Raw genomic sequence first — 24,975 nt, forward strand, 5'->3', positions numbered from 1 at the left:
TTGAACTGTGAAACACGGTGTATAGCCATAAAATTTAAATGGTGCTAAACAATTAAAACTGTCCAATGAATTGTACATCATCGCTCAATCAGTATATCAGAAAGGAGATATTGACTTATTGCAATACCATTGACAAGAACATACTGTATTCATGTTTGTCTTGGAAGTACCATAAACCTAACTCACTCTTCTAGCTTGAGATTTTCTAACATGGAAATGATTAACCATTACAGCTGTATCTTGATGAAGGAGAGCTAAGCTATCCCATAAGTAATAGAAAACACCTCTAAAAAAGACGAAAATAGGTATGGCACTTTCATGAAGAGAACAAGTCATCCTATAAAAACCACATGAGTAACTTAGAGAACAACAGGGCACATGAACACATCTAAGATTCTAAGTAAAAGTGTAACTGTAATGTGAGTGCAGGTACCATGCTACAATAACAATACTACCTCTTCAATTTCCTGTGGGATATGATTATGATAATCTTGAAGCATCCGATGCCTATCCAAACAAAAGAACAAAACTGGATTTATGATGGAAAGATTGTAGTTCAGACTTCAGACAGTAGAGTCCTTAGGAGAAGAAACCAAGCTTTTGCTTCTCCTCATCTAACTCAGCTGTATCATTATCAGCATTCCCTTGCTTAGCTACAGCCTCACGCGGCAGTGGAGAATTCCATTTTGTTGTAACTGATTGCTGATAGAGTACCCCGCCAGCCAGAGTGAAGAGCAAGCAAACCAAACCAATTGAACTCGCATGCTTATCCCAGATCATAACATTGATTGCAACCGTGAGAAACTTGTTGACAACACGCCTGTTACTGTGAAAGCCGTGGCAGAGATTGTTTTCCTTGCTGCGAAACCAAAGAAGCTAATGAGCAGCCCAAACACAGGACAAGGAAACTGTCACAAAGGCATCAAGTTCAAACCAACTCTGGCCCCTTGATTCAATGGCTGATCTGAAGACTGATAAGTGCTCTCCAGTCAAAAACCAAAATACAGGAGCGATTACCAGCTAGAGAAGATTGTTGTAGAGTACGAAGCCCCATGTGTTCAGCCCAGTTTATGAGAACTTAAGATTCTGAGAAGTAGCTGGTGAGAAGCTAGCTGGTAAGAATCTGTAGAAGCTGAGAAACCCAGCTTCTAGCTTCTAATTTATTTTTGGATTTCATAACTATAGATTCTTATAATCTGAGTAAAAATCTGGACTATTTGGTGTAATAGCTTCTAGAAAAATCTTCAGCTCCTAGAAGCTCCTCCAAGCAGGCCCATAGTTATTAGATAAGCAACTGCCCATGGGTAGGCTGTGAGGCTGAACCCCGAATATGTCATCACGTAACCAACAGCACCTCCTAAAATAGTCACAAGGGACAAAATTGTAAGCTTGGAAGGACATGGCTGCTTCCTGAATCCTGAAGGCAGTATCATCAGCGATGGCAACCAAAAGCGGGGTCAACGATCTGAACACTATAAAGGTATCCACATTAGCACGCTTCAGGAGATGTGTAGGTGTTGGTGAAGATGGCAAGGTAGAACGCAAGTGCAGCCGGCGCAAACTTCTTTGCGGTCTGGAAGTTGAAGGGATCATGGTAGAGTAGTCCAAGCTTTGCGAGGGTCCAGACACCAGCCACTGATGTCAAGTACTGAAGTGCAGTCAGGAGGCCAGGGTAGCTGAACTTGGTCATGGCATACTTGTTGATGATCGCCAGCAAGCTCGAGCACAGAGCATGTCCTATCACGAGGCTGCTCGTCGCATACCGCCTGCTTCGCCATGATTAGAAGATGGATTCACCTGACCAAATGCAGATGCAACGTCAGTAAAAAGATGCACATGAGCTTATACAAAGATGTAATACTCAATATATACATCAAAAGAAAAAAAAATATAACCAAAAAAGAAAGGGATCATGCATGATATCCAGCACATTGCTGAACGCTAACGCCGATTTCAAGAACAGCCGTCAGGCAAAACAAAACGTGCTCCTGCAAGAACGGATGCACGTTGACGATTTGGGCAAAAGGATTGAACGGTCTGCATTGATCTATCCATGTGTGCTACTTGCTTCAGCAAATTAAGCAGCGGGCAAAACAATCAACAGCCACATAACCATCAGCGAGGAGCGAGCACCAGGACCGAAAATGACCCAAAAAAAAAAAAAAGAAACATCTGAACATGGACAGCGCCCGAGCGAGGGTTTTGGATAAAGACGAGAGATTTGATAATTTAACACTTTAAAATGGGTTTCGATTAGACCCCCATGTCGCCACCGACAGAGAGGCAGCCGAACCACGGAGCCCTAGCAGCTACAAACGCCTCTCACCAATCGGCCGAGATGCAGATCCCGCAGGTGAGATTCGGATACCGATCGCATTCGTGAGGAAAGGGGAAATGCAGAGCAGTCACCGCTCCGACGAGGGGGCTTACCAAGAAAGCTCAAGACAGTATATATGTCGGGTGGACGGATTCCCGCGGGAGGGGGAGGGAGAGCTCCGCCGCTGGCGGCCGGCCGGCAGCTGCCGCGACCCGCGCGTGGGCGAGGTTGAGCGGATCGGGAGAAGAGGGAGGGGGATGTTTGTGGTGTAATTTGGCTTCTATTATTTAATCTTGATAGGCCAAATTATTTAGTTTAGCTTTTATTATTTATGGAATGTTGGGAGACGACTACGTGTCGGACGTACGGCGCGAGCCGAAAAATCAGACGTCTCGCGCGACCATCCGATGCAGCACGCGCGCGCCAGCCGTTCGATTGGAGAAACAACTGTCGCCCGACGCCCGCGCCGTTGCAACACCCGGACACATTAATCTGTTTCATTCAATGTGTCCCGCCGTTGACCACTAGCTCAAGGGGAGATCTTGGCGGAGCGACTGGCGCTGCGCTGCCACCGGCGATTCTCTCCGGCACCGGCGACCCTATCCCCCGCGCCCCTATCCTCCTCGCGCCGGTGAAGCCTGCAACAACGCCGATGTGCCGCCACACCACACGCAGCCACCGCCCTGCAACTTTGCCACCGACGCCATGGCTCATCTGATACACCAAGTTGAGAGGGATTTTCCGCCGAGCTCATCTAGTGCAAACAGAGGAACAACCCCAATGCATAATACAACGAATTTGGTGAGTAAAAAATTTCTAGGGTTTTGCTTGTTTCACTTTTTTTTTTACAAAGTTTCAATAAAAAATTGAAGTATAGATCTGTGAAACAATGTCTTCCCTCATGCAACATTTATATTCATGTCTTATTTTTAATTGTAACTTCTGTATAAATTTGGACTGGAATTTGACTTGAACAATAATCCTTAACTTGCTAAAACATAATTGTACAAGTTAATGAAACAAGACAAAATGTTACAGATTGATGTCCAAGCACCAAGCTCATCTGGTGGTTTCCTTGATGTGCTATTATCCAAATCCTCTAGGCATAAAACTGACTTGGTGAGTTGTCCTTGGATTTGAAACATTGCAAATGTAGGGGGGGATATTTTGCTTTGAAAACACAGTATGTAACTTAGTGAAACTTTTTTGTGTACTAGGTTGTGGATGTGGAAAGTGTTGACAACACAGATGTGGCTGCTGTGACTGTTGAAATTGATGAACAATTGGATGAAGATGCATCTGAAAATGATGAAGAAGAAAAGGATGTTGTTTGTTACCCACCAATTGTTCCATACATTGGAATGGAGTTCGATACAGTGGAAGAGGCAAGAAATGTTTACAATGCTTATGCTTATAAGCTAGGATTTGGAACAAAAATTGCATCATCTAGAAACAGCCAGGCATCATCAGGGGGAAAAAAGCATCAAAGAAATGTAAAGTATCTGAAAATGGAGACAATCATGATGATGAACCGAAGTTGATAAGGAGAGAATTTGAGTGTGTTCATGCACGTAAGCCAGAAAATACCACAAAAGATAGTGCTGGTGGCAGTAGCTTCATTTCTGAAGAGAACAAGGAAAATCTGCCCCTGCTTGAAGGTAACAAAAAGAAGGTTCCCTTGCTGGTGGAAGGGAAGAGGAAACGACCAAAGGTTGCAAAGTATGATTGCAAAGCTCATATGGCTGTAGGGCTTAGGGACAACAAGTGGAGAGTCATTGCTTTCCAACCAAAACACACGCATCCGATGGTGAAGCGCCTTGGAAGAAGGAGATATTACAGATCTCATAGGCACATCTCAAATGAAGACTATGAATTTCTAAAGACTTTGCATGATCGAAACATTGCAACATCGCAGATTTTGGCGTTGTTAGGAGATTTGCTCGGTGGTGTAAGGAATCTAACTTTCACTGCTAAAGATGTCTCAAATTTGAGGACAAAACTGAGACAACAAGTTTCACTCAAAGATGTTGCAATGACTATTGATTATTTCCAGAAAACTCAAGCAGATAACCCCTCCTTCTTCTATGCTGCAAGATATGATGAAGACAACGTGTTGAAGGCGTTGTTTTGGGTGGATGGCAGAACACGGAAAATGCATCAAAGCTATAAAGACTGTGTCTTCTTTGACACAACCGTTATGACTAACCGTTACAACATACCATTTGCACCTATTGTTGGAATTAATAACCACCTGCAAACAATATTGCTTGGATGTGCTTTGATTTGTGATGAAACAATTGAAACATTCATATGGGTCTTTGAAACATGGATGCAAGCAATGAATGGACAGAAGCCAGGTTCAGTGATGACAGACCGAGATAAAGCAATGAGAGCAGCGATTAAAAAGGTGTTCCCCGGTACAATTCATAGATGTTGCTTATGGCACGTGACAACAAAAGCAGATCAGCAACTCCTGCCCGTGTATACTTCAAAGAAAGGCTTCCGTGAAGCTCTGTATAGATGCATATATGACTCTGAAACAATAGATCAGTTTCTATCAGATTGGCAAAAAATGCTAGATGAATATGACCTCCATGGAAACCAAACTTTGAATAACTTGTGGGAAACAAAAGAAATGTGGGCTCCGGTATACTTTAACACAAGTTTTTTCCCTTTTACTGGGACGACAGGGAGATCAGAAGGTCTAAATGGGCTATTCAAATTATTTGTACACCCGCAAGATTCGGTGTGGATCTTTGTCAAACAATATGAGCACATAATTGAGACAAGGCTTGACAGAGAGGACAGGGAGGGCTACAGAGCAGAGACAACAGAACCTAGAATGTATTCAAGGTAATGTGATATGCCTATCTTGAAACAATTTAAAAAAGATGTGCTTTCTGTTTTTAATTAGAAAAATTGATGAAACAAATAATATCTATACTGTGTAACATAAACTATGCAAGTGTGGAACAATTGACATTAATGGGTTGAAACATTGAATTATGCAGGTCACTGATTGAGAAACAAGCATCGCAGTTTTACACTACAAGTGTATTTGCAGACAAATTCCAGTATGAAATATATGAAGCAACAGGGCTGGATGCAGAAAAAACACAAGAAATCCCCGACATAATATATAATGTTATGCCAAGTGACATAGAAAGAACGGGTAAAAAATATAGGGTCACAGTTGATGCAGCACACTCAACCTACTCCTGCTCGTGCCACAAATTTGAAAGAGATGGACTTCTTTGCTCACACATCTTGAGGGTGATGGCTGTCCTTAACATCCATGAGATTCCAAGTAAGTACTTGCTGAAACGGTGGTCAGAGCAAGCGACATTGCAAATATGTGATGAGTACAATGGTCCAGCACCATCAATTGGAGTCCCGGCAACAAGCAAGCTGAGATTCAACGCATTATGCAGGGCAATGACAAGCCTTGCTTCAGATGCATGTGTTAATGAGGAAAAGTACTTGATTGTTTCAGCTGGGATTCAGAACCTACAAGCAATGGTTGCAACACCACACACTGTTGAGACACAACATCAGCAAGGTATTTTGCCTAGTCAACAAGACCCATCAAGTTCAGCTAAGAATCCAGCAACCAAGAAAAGGACAGGGAGGTCGGCAGAAAAAACTCACAGGATGAAGCCAATAGGGGAACAAATAACTGAAAGCAGTAAGAAGAGGAGGACAAAAAAGAAGAGCTCATGCTCATATTGCTTCGACGAGACACACAATGTTTCAACATGCCCGTATCTCAAGATAGCGAACATGCGAGATGCTCTACTAAACCAAAAAATGGTGCAAGAGACGGAGTTGACACTCTAAGAAAAAAGAGTTCCAAGAGCTGTAGATTTAGATGCGATGCACTATACTGTTAGAAAATATAGTGGTAATTGCCATATTACAATATGAAACTATCTTCTTGTGTTAGGTGAAACACATTATGTTGTGAGATGCAATAGACATATTTTTTTTAATTCACATATGGGCAGAATGTTGGATGATTATGTGAAATGAGTCTTTCTTATGATTTATGTGAATGATTGTTAAGTGGAAAGAAGGGAATGCCAAAAAAAAATTACATCTCTGCACTAATGATTACAGTGGAAAAAGAATATGTAGAGCTGGTGAAACATTCATTAAGTATAGGGTGAGACAACTATATAACAGTAGGTGAAACATTTGCTTCTTATGGAACAGAACATGTGGAGCTGTGAAACAATCATTAAGAACAGGCTGTAACTATTATGTAACAGTAAGTGAAACATTGCTTCTTATGGAACAGAACATCTGGAACTATGGAACAATCATTGATAACAAGCTGAAACATATAAGTACTAGAAGGTGAAACATTGTTTCACTCTGAAAAGAACATCTTAAACTATGAAAACAATCATTCATGACTGGCCCCTAGTAGATGCAACATTATATAAAGAGTAGCAGTTCAACTTGATAGCACAACTTCAGTGCACAAACAAAAAACAGAAAATACAGCACACTTCAGTGCACAAATTCAGACCACACATAGCTACCAAGAGCATCCACTTTGCACTAATTTTTCTACCATTTTTACAACTTCAGTGACACGACTGCCCCCTACACTAATTTGCTTGAAGTTGATCATGGTCAACTTTAGCCAGATGCGAAGAAACCATCATGTGTGTCATGAATTTCCGGTAGTTAGGCATGTCCCCTTCATTAAATGCTTGCAGGTTTTTCCCATCCCAATTCTCAATGTATCTCAAGCTGAAGAAACCGCAATCAAACCTAGTGCATGGAAAAGCAAGTGATAAGTTAAAATGACACACTTGTGCACAAAAAAAAAAGAAAAAAGAAACAACAATTTGGAAACAAAACATATAAATTGCTTTGTACTGGATACTGTGGAGGAGAGCAAGTCTGAAACTTTGATATATCTTTGATTGGAATTTTAGCATCCACTGCAACCTTGGTGAAATTTGTGACCTGCACGGCACATCGGTATTGGGACAAAAAAAAGAACTTAAAACTCAATGAAACAATTAAAAAATTATAATGGAACACATGGTGTTCCAGTGAACATCTTACCAGGTTTTGAGAGAGTATGAACCACTGAGAAATATCATCCCTCTTGATTGAATCAAAGTAATTTATTTGTTCCCGCAAAAGGTTGATGCAAGTCAGCACCCAATGTTTATCACGTACAATTGGGAAGAACAACTTGATGGGGTGGGAGGCAAAAAAAAAGTAGCATATATTAAATGATAACTGGAACAAGGAACAGCTATGAATGAAACAATATGTTAGCATATGGTGAAACTATCAATTGAAACAAATAAATAATCATTGAAACATAGTGTTAAAAATAGCTGAAACATTGTATTAGTATGTTGTGAAACATATCAGCAGACTAACTGAAACATGAAAAAAATCAGAGGGATGGGAAACTGGTACCAGATCTAGTTTAGGAAGTTTATGCTCCTTGTTGATTGATTTCAGCCATTTTACACAGCTTTCAGACACAAACTTCTCAGGATTGCAAATCAATTTATCCTAAGGAAAAAAAGGGAACAATTGAATTAAAAGCAAAAAAACAAAAACAAAAACAGATGTAATAAAAAGGGGGGTGGTTAAAACATGTTACCATCAAGCCAGGGGGAAAAACAAATTTTTTTATGCTTGATTTCATCTTAGAATCGTCCCTACAGTTTGCATTGAACATCTCAATCCAACACGACATAACTTCGTTGTTCAACTCTCCTCTAGGTTTCATTGCTTCACGGAAATACTCAAGTGAGACATGGAATTCTCCAATCCTTAAGAATGGAGTTGTCCTGTTTTTCCGAAAAAAAAAGTTGGGAAAAAATTTAGATAAAGCTGTTCTGAAACAAATGTTTTGCATTTATTGAGACATGTCATAGTGACTGATGAAACAACAGGGGAACCTACACTGAAACATATTAATAATAAAAAGGTTGAAACATATTTTGCGCAAAAAGAAAAGTGTGAAAACACTTACAACTCTTTGGCATCTGCCTTCCTTGACCTATTTGGCAAAGAATCAACAACACATCTTCTGTACACATCATCTATTTCAGAAGTGGTCTTCAACTTCTTCGCCTCTACATCACTATCACCTTTCCGCGCCCTTTTCTTCCTATTTTTCTTCTCATGGGTGCTTGGACCACTACTACCAGCACCTACTATAGAGGAAAAAACATTAGAGAGGGGTAGGGGTGTTGTTCATAGTTACTTTACCCACACCGAAAAGAGAGAGAGAGATAGAGAAAGAGAAGGAACAAAAAAGTGGTGATTTTACCTAGAGGTAGCGAGCTTGTAGCACGTGGCGGTGAAGATGTAGCTGGGGATGTTGCCGTTACTGCTGCTAGAGAGGGAACTACTGAAGTTGATGTTTTTGTTGCAGTGGGTGAAGGGGGGCTGGAGAAGGTGTCTTTGCAGTGGGTAAAGGAGTTGCAGAAGATGTTCTTGTAGAAACAGGTGACTGAGGTGATGGAGAAGGTATCCTTCCATCCATTGCCGACTGAGGAACATTTGAAACATCCAAGGAGAGCATCTTAGCAGCCAAGTCCTGAGTACTAATGAAATCAGGATCAGATTCATTGAAGAGTCTGAATGACGGTGCATCACATGCATCATCTAGATTTGAGATATCAGAGCGGGAAGCAAAAATATAATCATCAACAGCTGGGCTGCTTGGCACAGAACTGCCTGAAGCTTCCTTGCTTGGTCCATCAAAATCTGTAGCCTCAGCTGCCCCCTCAATGCTTGATGGTTTTGAAACGGCCTCAGCTGCCCCCTCAATGCTTGGTGGGTTTGAAACAACCTCAGCTGCCAACCCAGTGCTTGGTGGGTTTGAAACAGCCTCGGAAATGCCCACTGCAGTGTTGCTGTCAGCTAGCACTTTGCTTATGTCAGAAATCATATCACATGTTCTTTTTGCACGCAAATCAATCATGTCCCTCTTGAAGTTGTCAAGTGCTGAAACAAACTCATCCTGCCACATGGCACTGTGCTTCTCAATAATAGATTTTAAGCTTGCTGGAAACTGAGACAAAATGAAACAAAAGAGAGGAACAAGTTAGATGCAAGTTAGAAACAAAAAAAAGGCAAAAATGTAGATAAGAGAAGAGGGTCAGTGAAAAAGTGAAGAAAATTTTTACCGTAGTCCCTTGGCTGCTTGAGGCAGATAGCCTGATCCATTCATTCAATGAAGCAGAATCTTGAGCAACACTATCTTGGGCGACAGCAGCTCCAATGCCTACACCATCTTGAACAGCACCAATTGGAACATCCTCAGCCGTTGCAACCCCAGCATTCTCAGCCTCAGACCCACCAACAACAGCATGGACTTGGGCTAGATATGGGATCTCATTCCGTGGACGGAACTGAAGAAATAAAAAGATGAAACATAGTCTTAGTAAGTGGTGAAACACATAATGTATATATAGTAAAACATTCAAAGTTGTGAAGCATACCGGGCGAGACCCATATGTGACATAGCTAAGGTTCATCCTACAACGGTCTACAACAGCAACATACTCAAAGTCCTCATCAGTGACATGACAAAATCTTGGTGTGTTGTAGTCAATGATGAGGAGATGCAGTCTAGTTGTTGGCATTTGCAAATGATCCATATAAGCAATCTAAAAAAAAGGCATTTGATATAGGTAGTTAGCAAGAGCACATTGGCCAAAAAAATATGAAATGGAACATATGGTAGCATTGCATGAAACAGATCATATGTGTAATATGAAACAATTGATATATTTTGTTGAAACATATACGTAGGTAATTAGCATGCTAGACTGATTATTTACTGAAACATATGACAGCAGTTGTGTGAAACAAAACATATATGTTAAATGAGACAAATGGATGTATTTTGCTGAAATATTGGATCAAGCACGACAATGAAAACAATAAAACATATATATAGCAGGGTGAAACAATAAAAAACTTACAACAAGCAAGGGGAGGCACTCTCCAATCTGAAAAATGGAATCTCGTTGCTCAGTAGAGAATCCCTGATATTTCATGATTTCCCGCATCAAACAGCTCGCCACATTTGTGCACCAATCATACTGACAACACATCTTGACATCAACCAAAGAATGCAAATAGTCGAGATTCACATAATTGCCGGTGGCAGGACACAAGATGGTGGCAAGCAAGTACAAAATGAAAGTCCTCAAGAACTTCTCTTCATCATGCATAGAAAGCAACAATTTCTCACACATGCCTGTACCAAGTCTATTGCTGACAAAATATGGATGGTACAGGGTCCTGATCTCTTTCACAACTTCACTGTTGGCACCACTAAGCTTAACAGGTAGATCGCCATCATTTAGCCCAGTAATCTTATGTACTAACAACTTATCAAACACGATAACCTTGCCACGGAACCTAAACTCACAAATCTCTGGGTTCATCTTTTGCATAATCCATTCTGCAAGTCGACTATGGACCTTGAAATTGCTTAGTGATAGAAAAGACTCAAAGCCATTATCTATGATGAATTGCTTTTGATCGGGTTTCAACTCAAGCATAGTGCGCTTAAACCTCACACCGCCCCATCTATGCTTGAAGTTGGAACCACTACACCAATCAGGCATCCTTGAAAAAAAAACACATAGAACACAAAAAAGTCTGAGACAAAAATACAACATGTGCTCTGCAACAAAAAAAAAATGTGTATATTACTATGTAAGACAAACCAGGGAATACTGTGAAACATAATATTAATGTGTACTGCAACATTGTATATGCATGGATGGGAACACAAAAAAGGGAAAAAATAAAAAAATGCATAATAGATTATCACAGTACAAAAATGGTAAAACAAAAAAAACACCATATGAAAACAATCACAGTGCAAACTATATATTATACATTATCAAATATATCTCATAATAGATCATCATAGATTATCCTTCTGTGACAAATTAATATAACTACTAGAGTACAATCACATCTAGGAGGCCACATGCAACACAGACAATATAAAAAATCCGTTCACATCTAGGGGGATCTCATAAATGCATCCTCATAAATTATACCTAAAAACATTCTGAAAAAAAAATAATGTCATTACTAGAACACATTCACATCTAGTAGGCCACATGCAAAACACAAAAAAAAAAACTTTTCGGATTTGGGGGAGAAAAAGCATGGGGTAGCAAGAGGTTGGGTGTGGAGTGGGGAAAGGGGGTAAACGAAGGGCTCACCTCGACGCCGGGAATGGAGCTAGAAGCCGCCGCCGCCGCTGGTCGGAACCATAGCAACACGCAGCCGCGGGGTGAGAGTGTGGTCGGGGTAGAGCCGTAGAGGGGAATGCGACAATTGGAGAAGCCGCTACGACAGCTTCTAGTGCTGAGTCAGTGTTGCCATCGTGTTACAGTGTGGAGGCATTTTCAAAAGCATATGGGTTCAACATTTGACCATGCAGTGACATTTCTAAATGGGAGAAGACAAATGGGCCAGAAGTGAGGCCTCCAGTATATGAAAAGAAAGTGGGCAGGCCACATAAGTCCAGGAGGAAAGCACCACATGAAGTCCAGGGGAAGCATGGGCTAAAAATGTCCAAGCATGGTGTTGAGATGGATTGCAAGTATTGCAATGAGCCTGGCCACAACCAAAGGGGCTGCAAGCTCAAAAAAACTGGACTAAGGCCCACACAACAGCCATAGAGGGCTGCCACTACTACTGTTGAGGAATCTGATCCAGTCAGCCCAGAGGTAATGCAATTTCAAATTTTAAACTGTTATGACTAACTGTCACCCTAGAGGTTTGATTTGCAACTGTCATGATATGGTTTTGTTTTGTAGGCTCAATCTCAACCTCATTTTCCTACCCATGACCAACTGTTGACACAAATACCTAATGCAATGGTATCACAGATGTTTGATGAGTCATCTCAAGTTTCTCAAATGAACCTAGCACCTGGGCCTTTACCTGACAATCAATTTGTCATGACTAACACTCCAACTGTCAGGCCAACCCTTCTCACCACTGCAACAAAGGCAGGAAAAGCAAGAGCAACCAAAAGAAAGGCTGCAGTTGTTGCTCCAGCAAAGAAAGCTACTAAGAGGAGGTAGAAGGATTGTGCTGATGGTGCAAAGAAGTAACTTAGGATTAGGAACAGATTAAGAAGCAACTGAATGCTAGAAGTTAAGCATGCTTGTCCTTTTGTAATGCCAAACTAATGGCCTACCTTTTCTTCTTTTGTAGCTGCCAACCTAATGGCCTACCTTACCTTCTTTTGTAATGCCAAACTATGGCTCACTGCTATGCAAAACTGATGGATGTTGGGCTGCCATTTACTCTAGACTTTTATGTCATGAAATATTTTGCATCTACTGTGCACAACTGATGGATGCTATGCAAAACTGATGGCTCACTGCTATGCAAAACTGATGGATATGCTATGCAAAACTGCTATGCAAAATTGTTTGCATCTACTGTCAGTCTGTAAATATTTTCATTTTGTTTGCATCTCCATAATCAATTTCAGATGACAAATGTACTAAAGACTGCAAACCTGACATTACCATTTCAAAAGTTTCACATCTCATTGCACATTGCAAACCAACACAGGATGGTTTAGCCTGAATACAACCCAAAATTCACTGATACAATGTGCACACATCACTTAAACCATAAAACAAGGAAACAACACACTATCAAACCAACTGAACACACACCAACAACTAGCATGAGCTTCATCATCACCATCATCTCCCTCAAAATGAGCAACATATGATCAGCCTGCTTAAATTCTTCAACATCTGCATCTTTTCTAATCTCTTGAACCGTGCTCTTCTTCTTCACATCTGCATCCAGCTTGATTTCTTCAGTTCCCCTCTGCATTTCCCTCTGGTTTGCTTCATTCAGCAACTTTGCACAAGTGTTTTGCTCAATCAAGCCTTTCCTATTCAGGTATTTAATATACCCTTCCTCCCAATACCAAAAATCGCAACCACTTCCACCCTTCTGTACATTTTAGAACAAGCAAAGATTTCAGAAGATTTACCCCCAAAAACAGTAATACCACCACAATAAAAAATTAACCTCAATCAATTTACCTCGTGTGAAGGGCATGTGAAGAATATGCGGCCATGATTAGCTTCCGTGTTAGCAGTAAGCTCCACGATTTGCTTCACCCCGCATCAAGGGCACAAGATAAGTGGGATTGAGGTCCTCCGACGACGACGACTTGAACACGAAGAACAGCTTGCTAAGGCCATGGCTCATCAAGACTCGTTGCACCGCCCTCAACTGTCAGCCACCGCTACTCGCACCGCCGTCGCCTCTCCGCCGCCACTAGCTATCCATGCTACGAACAGAGTGAGGCTAGGGTTTGTGAAATTTGACGAAGGGGAGGGGCCTGGGTGAAAAAGGCCATGAGGACGGGGCCATCACACGCGTCGCAACACCTGGCTATCCACGTATGCACCAAACCAGTCAAACCGAGCTCCGGACCGGATTGATACAATAAAATAAGTTTAACGACGTTGACTACAGTTTAGATAGTTTATGGACCTGGATGAAACTTTGAGACAAGTTTAAGGACCACTAGTGCCATTTACTCTTTTTAAAATGTTTTGGTCCAAAAACTGCCTTAAGTTGAGCTAATTCAGTTAGGTGGATATTAGGGACAACCGAATTAGTAGTAAAATTTGTACTACATGGAAAATATTTGAAAGATTATTATCCTTATGTATTGTAGGAAGCTTGATTGTCTCAGAACGAATACTTATTTGAGTATCGTTTTGAGAGGACGACTGTGGATGGGCTTAGAACCGATACCATGTGTAGAGTGTCGTTTTGAGAGGACGACTGTGAATGGACTCGGGACCGATACTGTGTGTAGAGTATCGTTTTGACAAGACGATTGTAGTTTAGGTTGGTTAATTTTACAGTGTTTTCGGTAAAAAGAAAAGTTATACGTTCTACTTATACCGAAAACAGGGGGCATGTGTTTGTGGTGTAATTTGGCTTCTATTATTTAATCTTGGTAGGCCAAATTATTTAGTTTAGCTTTCATTATTTATGGAATGTTTTGCCTAAGAACTGGTTAAATATATGCGTAGTTTGTTGGGTGGCTGTAGAATTTCACATGGTTTGGAGATATATATGTATACGGATCATGCAGGTGCAGCCGAATTATTAGGAAATCCGGATGAGGCTACAACGGTGAATGAGATGGATACGTTGAGAAGATTATGCAAGATCAACGGCCTGATTGCATGCGTGCAGTGCCGATTTGGATAGGAAGGAAGGATGGGCCCACGAAGAGAGACTTTTGATGCGGTGTGCGCCGCCTATAAATTTGCATCCCAGACGTTGGCAAGGGACCCCGAACAAATTATCAATCTACTATTTTACTAGTTTTTTACTTTTCGGTTTTTTTCTATTTCGTTTTCATGGCTGAGTTCTAGCAACCCTAGGATTTAGTTAATCTTTGCCGTTTGCGCTGAAAGATGGTCGTGTTTCTCCACGAAAGCGAGAAGATTATCCTTTACTAGTTTGCTCGGAAACTAGTCGTTTGTCATCATGTAAGTAAGATTTTATCCTCTTTGCTAATTTGCTTGTAAATTAGTCGTGTGATTCCGCGAAAGTGAATTAATCTTGAAATCGGTTTCACTAGCCAATTTTGATATATCGATTTTGGCGACTCTGTTGATTACACCGCAAATCGTTAGATGATCTTGTGTTGGCCATGAAAAAGCGTCAACAGGAGAGAGGTTGGAGAAGGAAGAGGGGAGAAGGAGAGAGGTTTTCAAGCTACCAACGGCGAGTCCACAATGATGCGAGCGATCGGATGGCTCTCCCAGCATCGCCCGATAATACTAAAACGAAGGGATCTCGATTTAGATTTTGCGATTTTTTAACTATAAATCTATAAATTAGTGTCTGTTTAAATTCATATATATAGCTTGTTATATTTTTGGACTGGGTACTGCCATTCCTTATGAATCGCTTGCGCGGCTTCTCATCCCGGCGAGCCTGTCGGCGACCTCCTTCATGGTCGGCCTCTCCTCTCCGGCCATGCTCAGGCACTGCATCACCAGCTCCGCGGCGTCGTCGAGCACCTCGCCTCCGACCTCCTCCCTGACCCACCCGTCCATGATCTCCCGGTGCCGTCCCTTGTGCGCCGCCGTGAGGAAGAAGAACGCGAGGCTCCGGTCATCGTCGTCGTCGTCGTCGTCCTGCGAGCCGGCGGCGCTGTCCGGCGGCGGGCAGAAGGCCTTCCTCCCCGTGAGCAGCTCGAGGAGCACCACCGCGAAGCTGTACACGTCGCTCTTGCTGGTGAGCTGGCACGTCAGCAGATACTCCGGGTCGAGGTACCCGCAAGTCCCCTGCACCAGCGTCGCCACCTCGGCCTCGTCGGCCGCCGGCGCGAGCCTCGACGCGCCGAAGTCGGACACCTTGGCCGTGAGCCCGGCGTCGAGCAGGATGTTGGCGGACTTGACGTCGCCGTGGAGGATCGGGGGCGAGGCCGACGAGTGCATGTACGCCAGCGCGTCCGCCGACTCGGCCGCGACGCGGAGACGGTCCGCCGGCGACAGGCCCTCGCCGGCTCCGGCGCCGCTGCGGTGGATGTACCGGTGGAGGCTGCCGTTGGGGACGTACTCGTACACGAGCATGGGGACCTGGACCTCGAGGCAGCAGCCGAGCAGCTTGACGACGTTCCTGTGGTTGATCTGCGAGAGGATGAGCATCTCCCTGGAGAACTCCCTGAGCTGTTTCTCCTCCACCACCCTCGACCGCTTCACGGCCACCGTGGAGCCGTCGGCGAGGGAGCCCCGGTAGACGACGCCGTGGCCTCCGCGGCCGAGGACCCGCGCCTCGGCGAAGCGGTCCGTCGCCTTGCTGACCTCCTCCTCGGAGAAGATCTTGAACGCCACGCCGGAGGCGGCCAGGGAACCCAGCTGCTGCTGCAGGAGGAGGCCGCCGTTCTGCTCGAAGAACCTCTGCTTCGCCCTCAGCATCCTCCTCTTCTCCATGCCCACGTACGCCAACAACAAGGCCACTAGCACCACCAACACTCCTGCGCTGACGCCTGAAAACTCAAAACAACATTACAATCCAATTAAATCCTCCCGTTTTCATATTCAACCTTTTTTTTTACTAGGTTTATAAATAAAATATAATCATATTTTCTGTACAAAACAAATATATTATGAAAATATATTCTATAATGAAACTAATTTTGTGTTTTAGATGTTGCTAATTTGTCTATAATTTGATTATATGTAATAAAGTTTGAAAAAAATAGTTAAAACAACTTACAATATGAAACGGAGGAAGTGTGCCATTGTTATCTAACAACATTCATAAAAGTTCTGGTTAGGAGGGCTTGTTTAGATTGATTAAAATTTCAATCATATCATTATTTGTTAAAATTGACAATTATGTGGATACGTTTAGTTTGTCACCAAATATTGGTAATGTGTATAGAATTTTGACAATATTATTAAGCCAATCCGACCAAAATTTTAGCAATGTTGTCAATTTGCCAAAATTTTGGTATTGTCAAATTTTTGTAAGGTTCATTTTGGAATCAATCTGAACATACCCTGAGATTTGTTTAAAATAGTACTACTTTTCTTAAAATATAAGGCATATAATCTTTGTGACACAATTAATTGGCAAAATTTTTGATGGTAGACATCGTAAAAAATGTGTCACTGCTAAAAAAGCACTTTAAAAAACTAGTAATTTGCTGAGGACACTTTCGACTCAATTGGAGATAGAAAATCTTAAAAACGACAAGAATGTCTCTATGATCAAAAACTTTTGAGCTAAGGCTGGAGTGAAGATGAAATATGATGTAGTATGCTAGTGAAGTATTTGGGGTGATGGTAAATTTTGAGTTGTATAATTTCTAATTTTTTTTTACACTAACGTCATGTTTGAAGCATGTGTTCCTAGACGCATTCTAGTCTTTCTTAAAAATTTATCTTTTCAATTGAGCCGAAAGTGTCCTTTAGCAAATTACCAAAAAAAAATTATCTTTCATCCGTGACACATTTTTTCGATGTCTATCAGCAAATTATATAAAACTAGGAAGGTAGCCCGTGCATTGCGCGGGCATGTATTTTAGATTGTGTTCGAAAAACTTATATAGATCGAATATCAACTCAATGACATTGCCATGTTTCATAAGTACTATTTCTCCATAATTTTACTTCATCAGCATTGCTTAGATAATTTTTCCAAACTATTTGTTAGCTTTTAAAATATATAATATTTAATTCATTCGTACAAACAATTCTCTATGATCCATATAAACATCTCTCATATTTCAAAAGTATCTATTTAGTTTGTTTGGAAAAAACATATCTAACGAATTAAACGTAAATTAAAAGTAAAATATTTTGTCTTGTTTAATTGAATGTTTAGTGGCTTTTTTTTAACAAATCCTAAAGCACTATTATTGTTAGTAAACATGCTTTATTTGTACCATCAAGTTAGTCCTCTTTTTAGGCTGCGTTCGGTAGGACATATTCCCAACTCCTCCTCCTCGTTTTCCACGCACACGCTTTTTAAACTGTTAAACGGTGCGTTTTTTTGCAAAAGTTTCTATATGAAAGTTGCTTTAAAAAATCATATTAATCCATTTTTAAAAAAAAATAGCTAAAACTTAATTAATCACGTGCTAAACGCTGCTTCATTTTGTGTGCCGGGAAGTGAAGGTTCCCAACTCTCACTCCCGAACATAGCCTTAGTTGGTTTAGATTCATGCAAGTTGTTACATATTTACATATAAGTTAACAAAGACATATCGTAGTAATACGTTTGACCTATAGTATCTTTTCTAAAATAAAATATAGTTAACATGAGTTCGAAAAATTAAATTTAATAGTAATAAATATATCTTTTCAACTAACTATATCTATACTGCTACCATAGTGTGGCTTAATAGGCTGACAAACTCATAATACTATAGTATAGGATAGATGCAAGTCCATTAACATGTAAGCATTTAAAAAATATTATAAAAATGGAACATCTAATGGGTTGTCTAATTTTAGTGAAAGGTACGAACTTATTTGATTTTCTCCAAATAGTTCAATTTAGTCCCTATTGATATTTTATATTTTAAATTTTATTTTATACCAGTTCAAACTATAGAGGTTATGAACCTTTAAATTGTTGATTTAATTATGAATAGAGCAATAGTTAGATTAGAAATCAGATGTACAGCTAAAAAATTTGCATGTTTTAATATTATTGATTATTTCTCACTATAAAAAGGAGGGGTAAAGGAGAGAGTGGAGAACTCAAGCTGAGACAGGAGGGGAGGAGGGGACACGGGTAGTGTTGTGTTGTGCACATGTGAGGGGAGGGCGAAGTGGGGGGGCCTTTTTTTTTCTAATGATTTAAGTGAAAATCGATGATCCGCTTTTTTTTTGTCAAAAATTTTAATATCCTTTGCGTCTAAATTTTAAGACGTAACACATGGCAGCTTAAGATTTTCTCTAATATTATATCTATTGGTTAAAATAATGGATCCACCTATTAAGTGAAAACTGATGGTCAAATGTCTTTTCTTACAATTTCTAAGTTCTTACTTTTAATTAAGATGTAGCACGTAAGTTACGTACCACTGTAAATGCGCTACAGAGGATGTACAATGATTTGAGGTGATGTAATACTTATTGTCATTTTTTTATAATGCTCTATTTTTTTTCTATTTGGTTACCATGCAAAGGATAGGTGTGTATGCTTAAATGGTATATTTTCATTTTTACGAAGTGAAATATGAGTAATATGCATCTTGAATTATTTATTTAATTATAAACAAAATAACAGTTCAAATAAACTAAAAAACAGATATGACATAAGAATCATAATTATTTAGCTTTGTAATTATTGATCATTTTTTATTATTTTGTTAATTGGTTAAAAATCATAAGACAAAGGAGTTGAGTGAGATAGGAGAAGAAGAGAAAGTCGAATGGGACAAAGTACGTGCACATATAATAGTTTTTTTACATTTATTGTGTTTTACTTACTATTACTTTATTAACTAAAAATAGAATAAAAGTTTTATTGATTGATTAAGATCTATCTTTTCTACTCGTCTTTTCCTACATAGTATACAATATTGAAAATGTGAACACTAAAAATCTACTAATGTTATTTTTATTTATTATAATATCAGAATGGGAGGAGTAAATTTTTTTAACAATACGTAGTGTTATTAGGTTTATTTTACTTTTTGTCATTACAGGTCTAATTGAATTATTGTGAACTTATATACTGTCAGGGTTACGGGTTAGATATACCCTTTACCCTTCGATGTACGTCACATATCGGTATGGCATGCCCACGCGCATACAGATACTCTCTACATACACTAAGGAAATTCTTCATGGAGTTTACGGACGAAAAGAGTCCTACTCGGACAAGACTGGGTCGTCAATGTATCGTGTAGGGTCTGATGTCTCCGAGTTCTACTTGGAAACCGCCTGACCTGCGATATAAAAGAGACCCCCCAGAGAGGACCTAAGTCATTGAATCTCAGAGCCAACACAACCCCCATAGCCTACAAAGTCGGAGCCTGCAGGAGCCAAATCGCCGGGGATCTAGTCGAGCCAACTCGACTACGACCTCGCCGGATCCATCGAGTTCCATTGTTCCCTTTGTAACATGTGTTTTCCATCATATAATCCCACATCAACTGGATTAGGGCTATTACCTATCAAGGGACCTGAACCAGTATAATCTTCGTCTTTTGTTTGCTTGATGTCGTATTACGTGGACCCTTGTACCAACGTACCCCAATACCCTCTATATCCGGTTTACGGGTATCACCTGTCGACATATACAATGATAAAATATATATCGTTACTATTCACAATTTTATAATTGTTTGAATGGCATATAAAAGTCAGATAATATAACCTCAAATATGGGTTTTTAAATGTAAAATAATCAAAATACATAAGAAAAATATTACTCGTATGATTTAGGGGATCCCATGATTGAGATGTTATAGCTGCTTATTTTTTTCGTGTAACTCTTGCTTTCTAACTTATATATTTTGGGAACATTACTCATAGCTATTTTTATTTTAGATTTTATGATTGTAGATATAATTTAATTCTTATGAAGTTATGCACAATGATAGAGTCTACAATATTATTATTTCATTTTTTTGTAATTGCTTCAACGGTACGCAAAAGTCTGGAAATATAATCCAAAGTGTCATTTTTTTCTCAAAGTTGAATTATTGTGGAAATTTGGTCTTTGCCTGTAGATTTAGTCATAAAATAATTTTAAGATATAAGCGAATTAAAAGTTAGTTGTATGATTTAGATGTTATAGTTGTTGAATTGTTTAACACAAAATATATTTTCTAACTAATAAAGTATATGATAATAGGGGAAGAAATATGTGCAAAAATATGAAGAAATTGAGGGAAGAAGGGGTGGAAGTACGTTACTAACATACATAGGTACTATCCTTAAGAAAACGTACGCTACGTACAGGTCCAATTTGGATCCGGTTTGGAGGTTAGGGAGTTCTTTTAAAGATAAATATAATGGTGGTAAATAATGGGTCCACCTAATTTAATAAAAATTAATGTCTAGATGTTTTCTTTTTCTTAAAAATTTTAAAAATTTCTCTAATTTATTATAGTGACACGTGGCATCGTAGTACATAGCGTTTGCAGGATGCCACGTGGTGGCTTAGAAACGTTTGTTATATAATAGATCTAACTTAATTTGTTTATGTATATTCTGTGAATTAATATATGATCGTGTAATCTACATTATCAATTTTTACCTATTTTATATGACAGTTTTACGTGATATGCAAAGTTTAGGATGTGATAAAAAAAATTAAATATTTCATATAGGTTAAAGAACACCTTATATTTTTTAATTGTTGATAGACAACATGCAAATAACTATAGAAAAAATATGGTTATTTAAGATTTATTATTGTTTAAAAATTTTTATAACTAAAGAAAAAAAGAAGAAGAGATTGGATAGGAGGGGAGGGAGACCGTACCTACGTACGTACGAACTTGAGTTGTTCGTCCGGTTGAAGGATGGGCCCATGGGGAGAGAAGAGGGGAGGGAAGTTTGTGGGGTTATTTTTTTTAATAAAATTCTAATAGATAAAAATATTAGGCCCACCGGTTTTGTTAAGATGCCATGTGGCGGTTTAGGAGTATTTGTAGGAGTACACATGGCGGCTTAGGAGCGTTTGTAGGAAGTTTTATGGACTTTTAGTATATAATAGATAGATAGATAGATAGATAGATAGATAGATAGATTTAGATGTATTGTAGTAAAATTTACCAAATTTATAGTGAAAAGTAATTTCTTATGATCATAAGTTTGTGCCACATAAATAATATACTAATGAAGCAATTATTGGTTAAAGTCTTGTCCTAATCAAACAAAATACATCTGAAAAATTTTAAGACGGAGGGATTAGCTTTTTACTAAGCTGCTGGCTTATCTGTCACTGCTTTCTCCAAACTCAAATTATTACGACTAGTGTAGAAGGTGATATGTCCTAATATTACGCGAACAAGCAATATCATCTTGTCCTAATATTTTGGGACAGAGGTATCACATATTGGTACAACAGATATGGATCCTCTGCTGTAACGTCAGTGTCAGGTGATTTTCGGTTCAGTGACATAGTGACCCAAAGTCAAGATTATTTGTTGTTAAGGTGAAGAATCCCGTTTTGTAGGAGAATTTTTTTATTTTTTTAGACTTTTTATTTTTTAATTTTATTAATATACCGTTTTTAAAAAATATTTCAAAAACTAAACCTTTTGGCGTTGAAGCGTTGTTTTGCCACGCCAGCCATGGTAGCGTGGCAAGAGGCTAGCGTGGCAGGACAGCACTGCCGCGCCAGCTGTGCGTGGCGTGACAAAGTTATAACTTTGGCCACAGGCTGGCGTAGTCAAAATTCATATTTAAAAATACTTTTTGGAAAGGTATATAAAAAATATATAAAATATATATAAAAAAAATCTTTCGTAGGTACCTGTGACCGTCTTGAGTGCTAGAGTGAACTTGTCGTCGCGGCGGCAGCCACCCTCCACGCTGGCATTTCCACTGGATCCCTTGGGGCAAGAGCAAGCGTAGCTGCCTGCCGTATTGGTGCAGACGCCGTAGCAGGGGTACTCATCTTTGTGCTCGCCCTCGTTGATGTCTTAATAATTTGTTTCAATTTAAATCCACAAATAACATGAGAAGTAATTAATTAAAGGCCAGAAAAACATCACCATCAGGATGAACTGAAGTGGGATGATGATTAGAGGGAGAGAAGTACCCCTCACTATTTCAGATTATAAGTCGTTTTGATTTTAGTAAAAGTCAAACTGTTATTTAAAGTTTGATCAAGTTAGTAAAAAAGATAACAATATTTTTAGCCAAGACAAATATATTATAAAAATATATTTAATTATTGATTTAATAAAATTAATTAGATGTTATAAATATTAAAATTTGTCTATAAACTTAATCAAATTTACAAAATTACAGTAATTTATCTTTGATCAAAGTAAAAAACGATTTATATTCTAAAACGGAGGAGTAACCAAAAATTAGATTTTGACCTGTGCAGTCGCCGACGACGTACGGGTTGCCGTGGTACCCGGCGGTGCAGTTGCAGATATACCCAGGGCCGTTGCTGGAGTCGATGCAGACGCTGTGCGCGCTCCGGCAGGCGTACGACGGCAGCGGCGTGCGGCTTGCCGCGGCGCAGCTCCCGCTCCCGCTCCCGGCGTCCGGCCGGATGGCCCAGTCCAGCACGACGGGCACGGCGAAGTCGCCCGTCCGGTTGAAGTTTGAGCCGGCGTACCAGAACCACCATGCGTCCACCATGAACGCGTAGGCGCAGGCGGTGGCGTTGGCAAGGAAGGCGCCGCCCTGGCGGCGGCCGAAGCTGCGGAGGCGCGGCCGGTAGGAGGCGAGCCCGAGCGGGATGTTGCTCTGGCAGCAGCCGTCGTCGCCCCGGCACGAGCCCGGCAGCGCCCGCGCCGACGGCCGGCACACGGACATGCAGCCGGTGACGTAGTCCCCGCCGTCGTCGACGAAGTAGGCGAGGCCGGGGCAGCCGATGGCGACGAACTTGCTCTTCATGGACGAGAAGAGGAACGCGCTGCCGTTGAGGGACATGGGCTGCTCCTCCCGCCCCCGGCGGCCGCGCCCGTAGTCGCCGCCGCCGTAGCACGCGCGGCTGGCGTTGAGCAGCACGGTGACCTCGGCGGCGGCGAGGGAGATGGAGGTCACCTCGTGGCCGTAGCCGGCAACTGTGAGGCGCGGCGGGCGTCGGGCGTCGTCGCAGTCGAGGCGAAACCCCCGCACGCCGCCGCGGTAGCAGCGCTCGGAGCCGATGCCGAAGGGGTAGGGGACGGTCACGTTGCCGCACCGCCGCCGGCATCCCGGCGCCTCCTCCTGCTGCGCCAGCGCCGCTGCTGGAGTGATCAGCGCCAGCCATACAAGTGCCCTCCAAACTAAAAACACCTCCATTACTCTCGTTGCGCCTTCTCTCTCTCGCTGCGTGTGATTACGGCTGCCTTCATAATTGAGAGCTCGTGGTTGCTGGATCGCCATAACTGATCGATCAGCTAGCAGCATAGCTACACCGATTGGCGAATGGCGATGGACGAGGTCAACAGAGACCTGGCATGGCATGGCAAATCGATCCGACACGGCACGCACGCACGCACGGACAGGTTACATGCCACGCAGCTAGATATGGACTAGTCGATCGGATCTTGTCAGCCGTTAGATACAGCGACGGTTAATACACGGCAAGGCAGGTGTACATGTTTTCTTATTATATTGATCATTGTTTTTAGTTCACTCAACCAAACCTCACCAAACAGTCATCCAAAGTAAGGGCAAACTGGTGCTTTATTTCAAAATCACAAACCCTAAAAAAAAGATAAAATCACAATTGTAAAACAAAACAGGTGTAAGAACACACTTGCCCTAAATATCGTATGCTTCATGCTACTACCCCTGGTGAAAACGAAATTTTCAAAGTAACTAGCAGGTGGTGCGGTGTAATTGTGCAGCTAGCACATACAAAATTATTTATTTTTTTACGTATGGTTTTATTTAAGCTTTTTTATATAGTCATCCTATTATTTTAGAATTTTAAAAAATCAAACATTACCATCAGCAGGATTCAATTTTATAGTTTTTAAAGGTTACGCCAACCATCACCCTTTACTTGTCGTCCTCTATTTCTGTTCTTTTTTCCTGTTATGACTTCTTTTCATATTCTTTGGGACCTCTAAAAATCAAACATGTAATTTTTGGAGTTTATTGTCTAATCGAATTCCGTCTTTATAACTTTTAGAAGTCCTGTAAAATGTTACCACTTGTTTACATGAAATTCATCGTACACACAAAGGTCTAAGAGGTTTGCTTTACTCTAGTGTAGGTCCTATCAAATCGGGTTCAGAGCGTGCCAGTTAGTTTAATCCTGCAACTAACAAGATAATAAAAATAAAAGAAATGTTAGTCCTTGGGCCAAACGACTTTGGAGCTGATATAATACCATGTGTCCAGCCGATGTCGATGATAATTTCAGGTCGATCGACAATAATCAATTGAAACGAATATTACGTACTAGATCAACATCACCTGGAATAT

The 24,975-nt window shown here is 40.7% G+C and overlaps 2 protein-coding genes and 3 pseudogenes across 2 annotated transcripts; 1 reads left to right on the plus strand and 4 right to left on the minus strand.

Annotated features, from left to right (window-relative positions):
* Positions 1–563: 563 nt before the first annotated feature.
* Positions 564–1,177, minus strand: LOC127783060 (GDP-fucose transporter 1-like; annotated as a pseudogene).
* LOC127783061 (GDP-fucose transporter 1-like) lies at positions 1,020–1,774 on the minus strand (annotated as a pseudogene).
* Positions 1,775–2,338: 564 nt separating this feature from the next.
* On the plus strand, positions 2,339–6,154 carry LOC127783062 (protein FAR1-RELATED SEQUENCE 9-like). Its single transcript, XM_052310334.1, has 5 exons — positions 2,339–2,353; positions 3,356–3,436; positions 3,535–3,702; positions 3,768–5,170; positions 5,329–6,154. The coding sequence occupies exons 1-5, from the start codon at positions 2,339–2,341 to the stop codon at positions 6,152–6,154; spliced, it is 2,493 nt and encodes an 830-aa protein (XP_052166294.1).
* Positions 6,155–6,930: 776 nt separating this feature from the next.
* On the minus strand, positions 6,931–10,941 carry LOC127783063 (uncharacterized; annotated as a pseudogene).
* A 3,931-nt stretch (positions 10,942–14,872) lies between these two features.
* On the minus strand, positions 14,873–24,009 carry LOC127781633 (wall-associated receptor kinase 1-like). The gene is made up of 3 exons (XM_052308619.1): positions 22,926–24,009; positions 22,352–22,519; positions 14,873–16,391 (listed from the first exon to the last, which is right to left on the minus strand). The coding sequence occupies exons 1-3, from the start codon at positions 24,004–24,006 to the stop codon at positions 15,298–15,300; spliced, it is 2,343 nt and encodes a 780-aa protein (XP_052164579.1). The 5' UTR covers positions 24,007–24,009; the 3' UTR covers positions 14,873–15,297.
* Between the last annotated feature and the right edge of the window lie 966 nt (positions 24,010–24,975).

Source organism: Oryza glaberrima, chromosome 8 (genome assembly GCF_000147395.1).
Source record: "Oryza glaberrima chromosome 8, OglaRS2, whole genome shotgun sequence".
In the NCBI taxonomy this organism is placed as follows: Eukaryota; Viridiplantae; Streptophyta; class Magnoliopsida; order Poales; family Poaceae; genus Oryza; species Oryza glaberrima.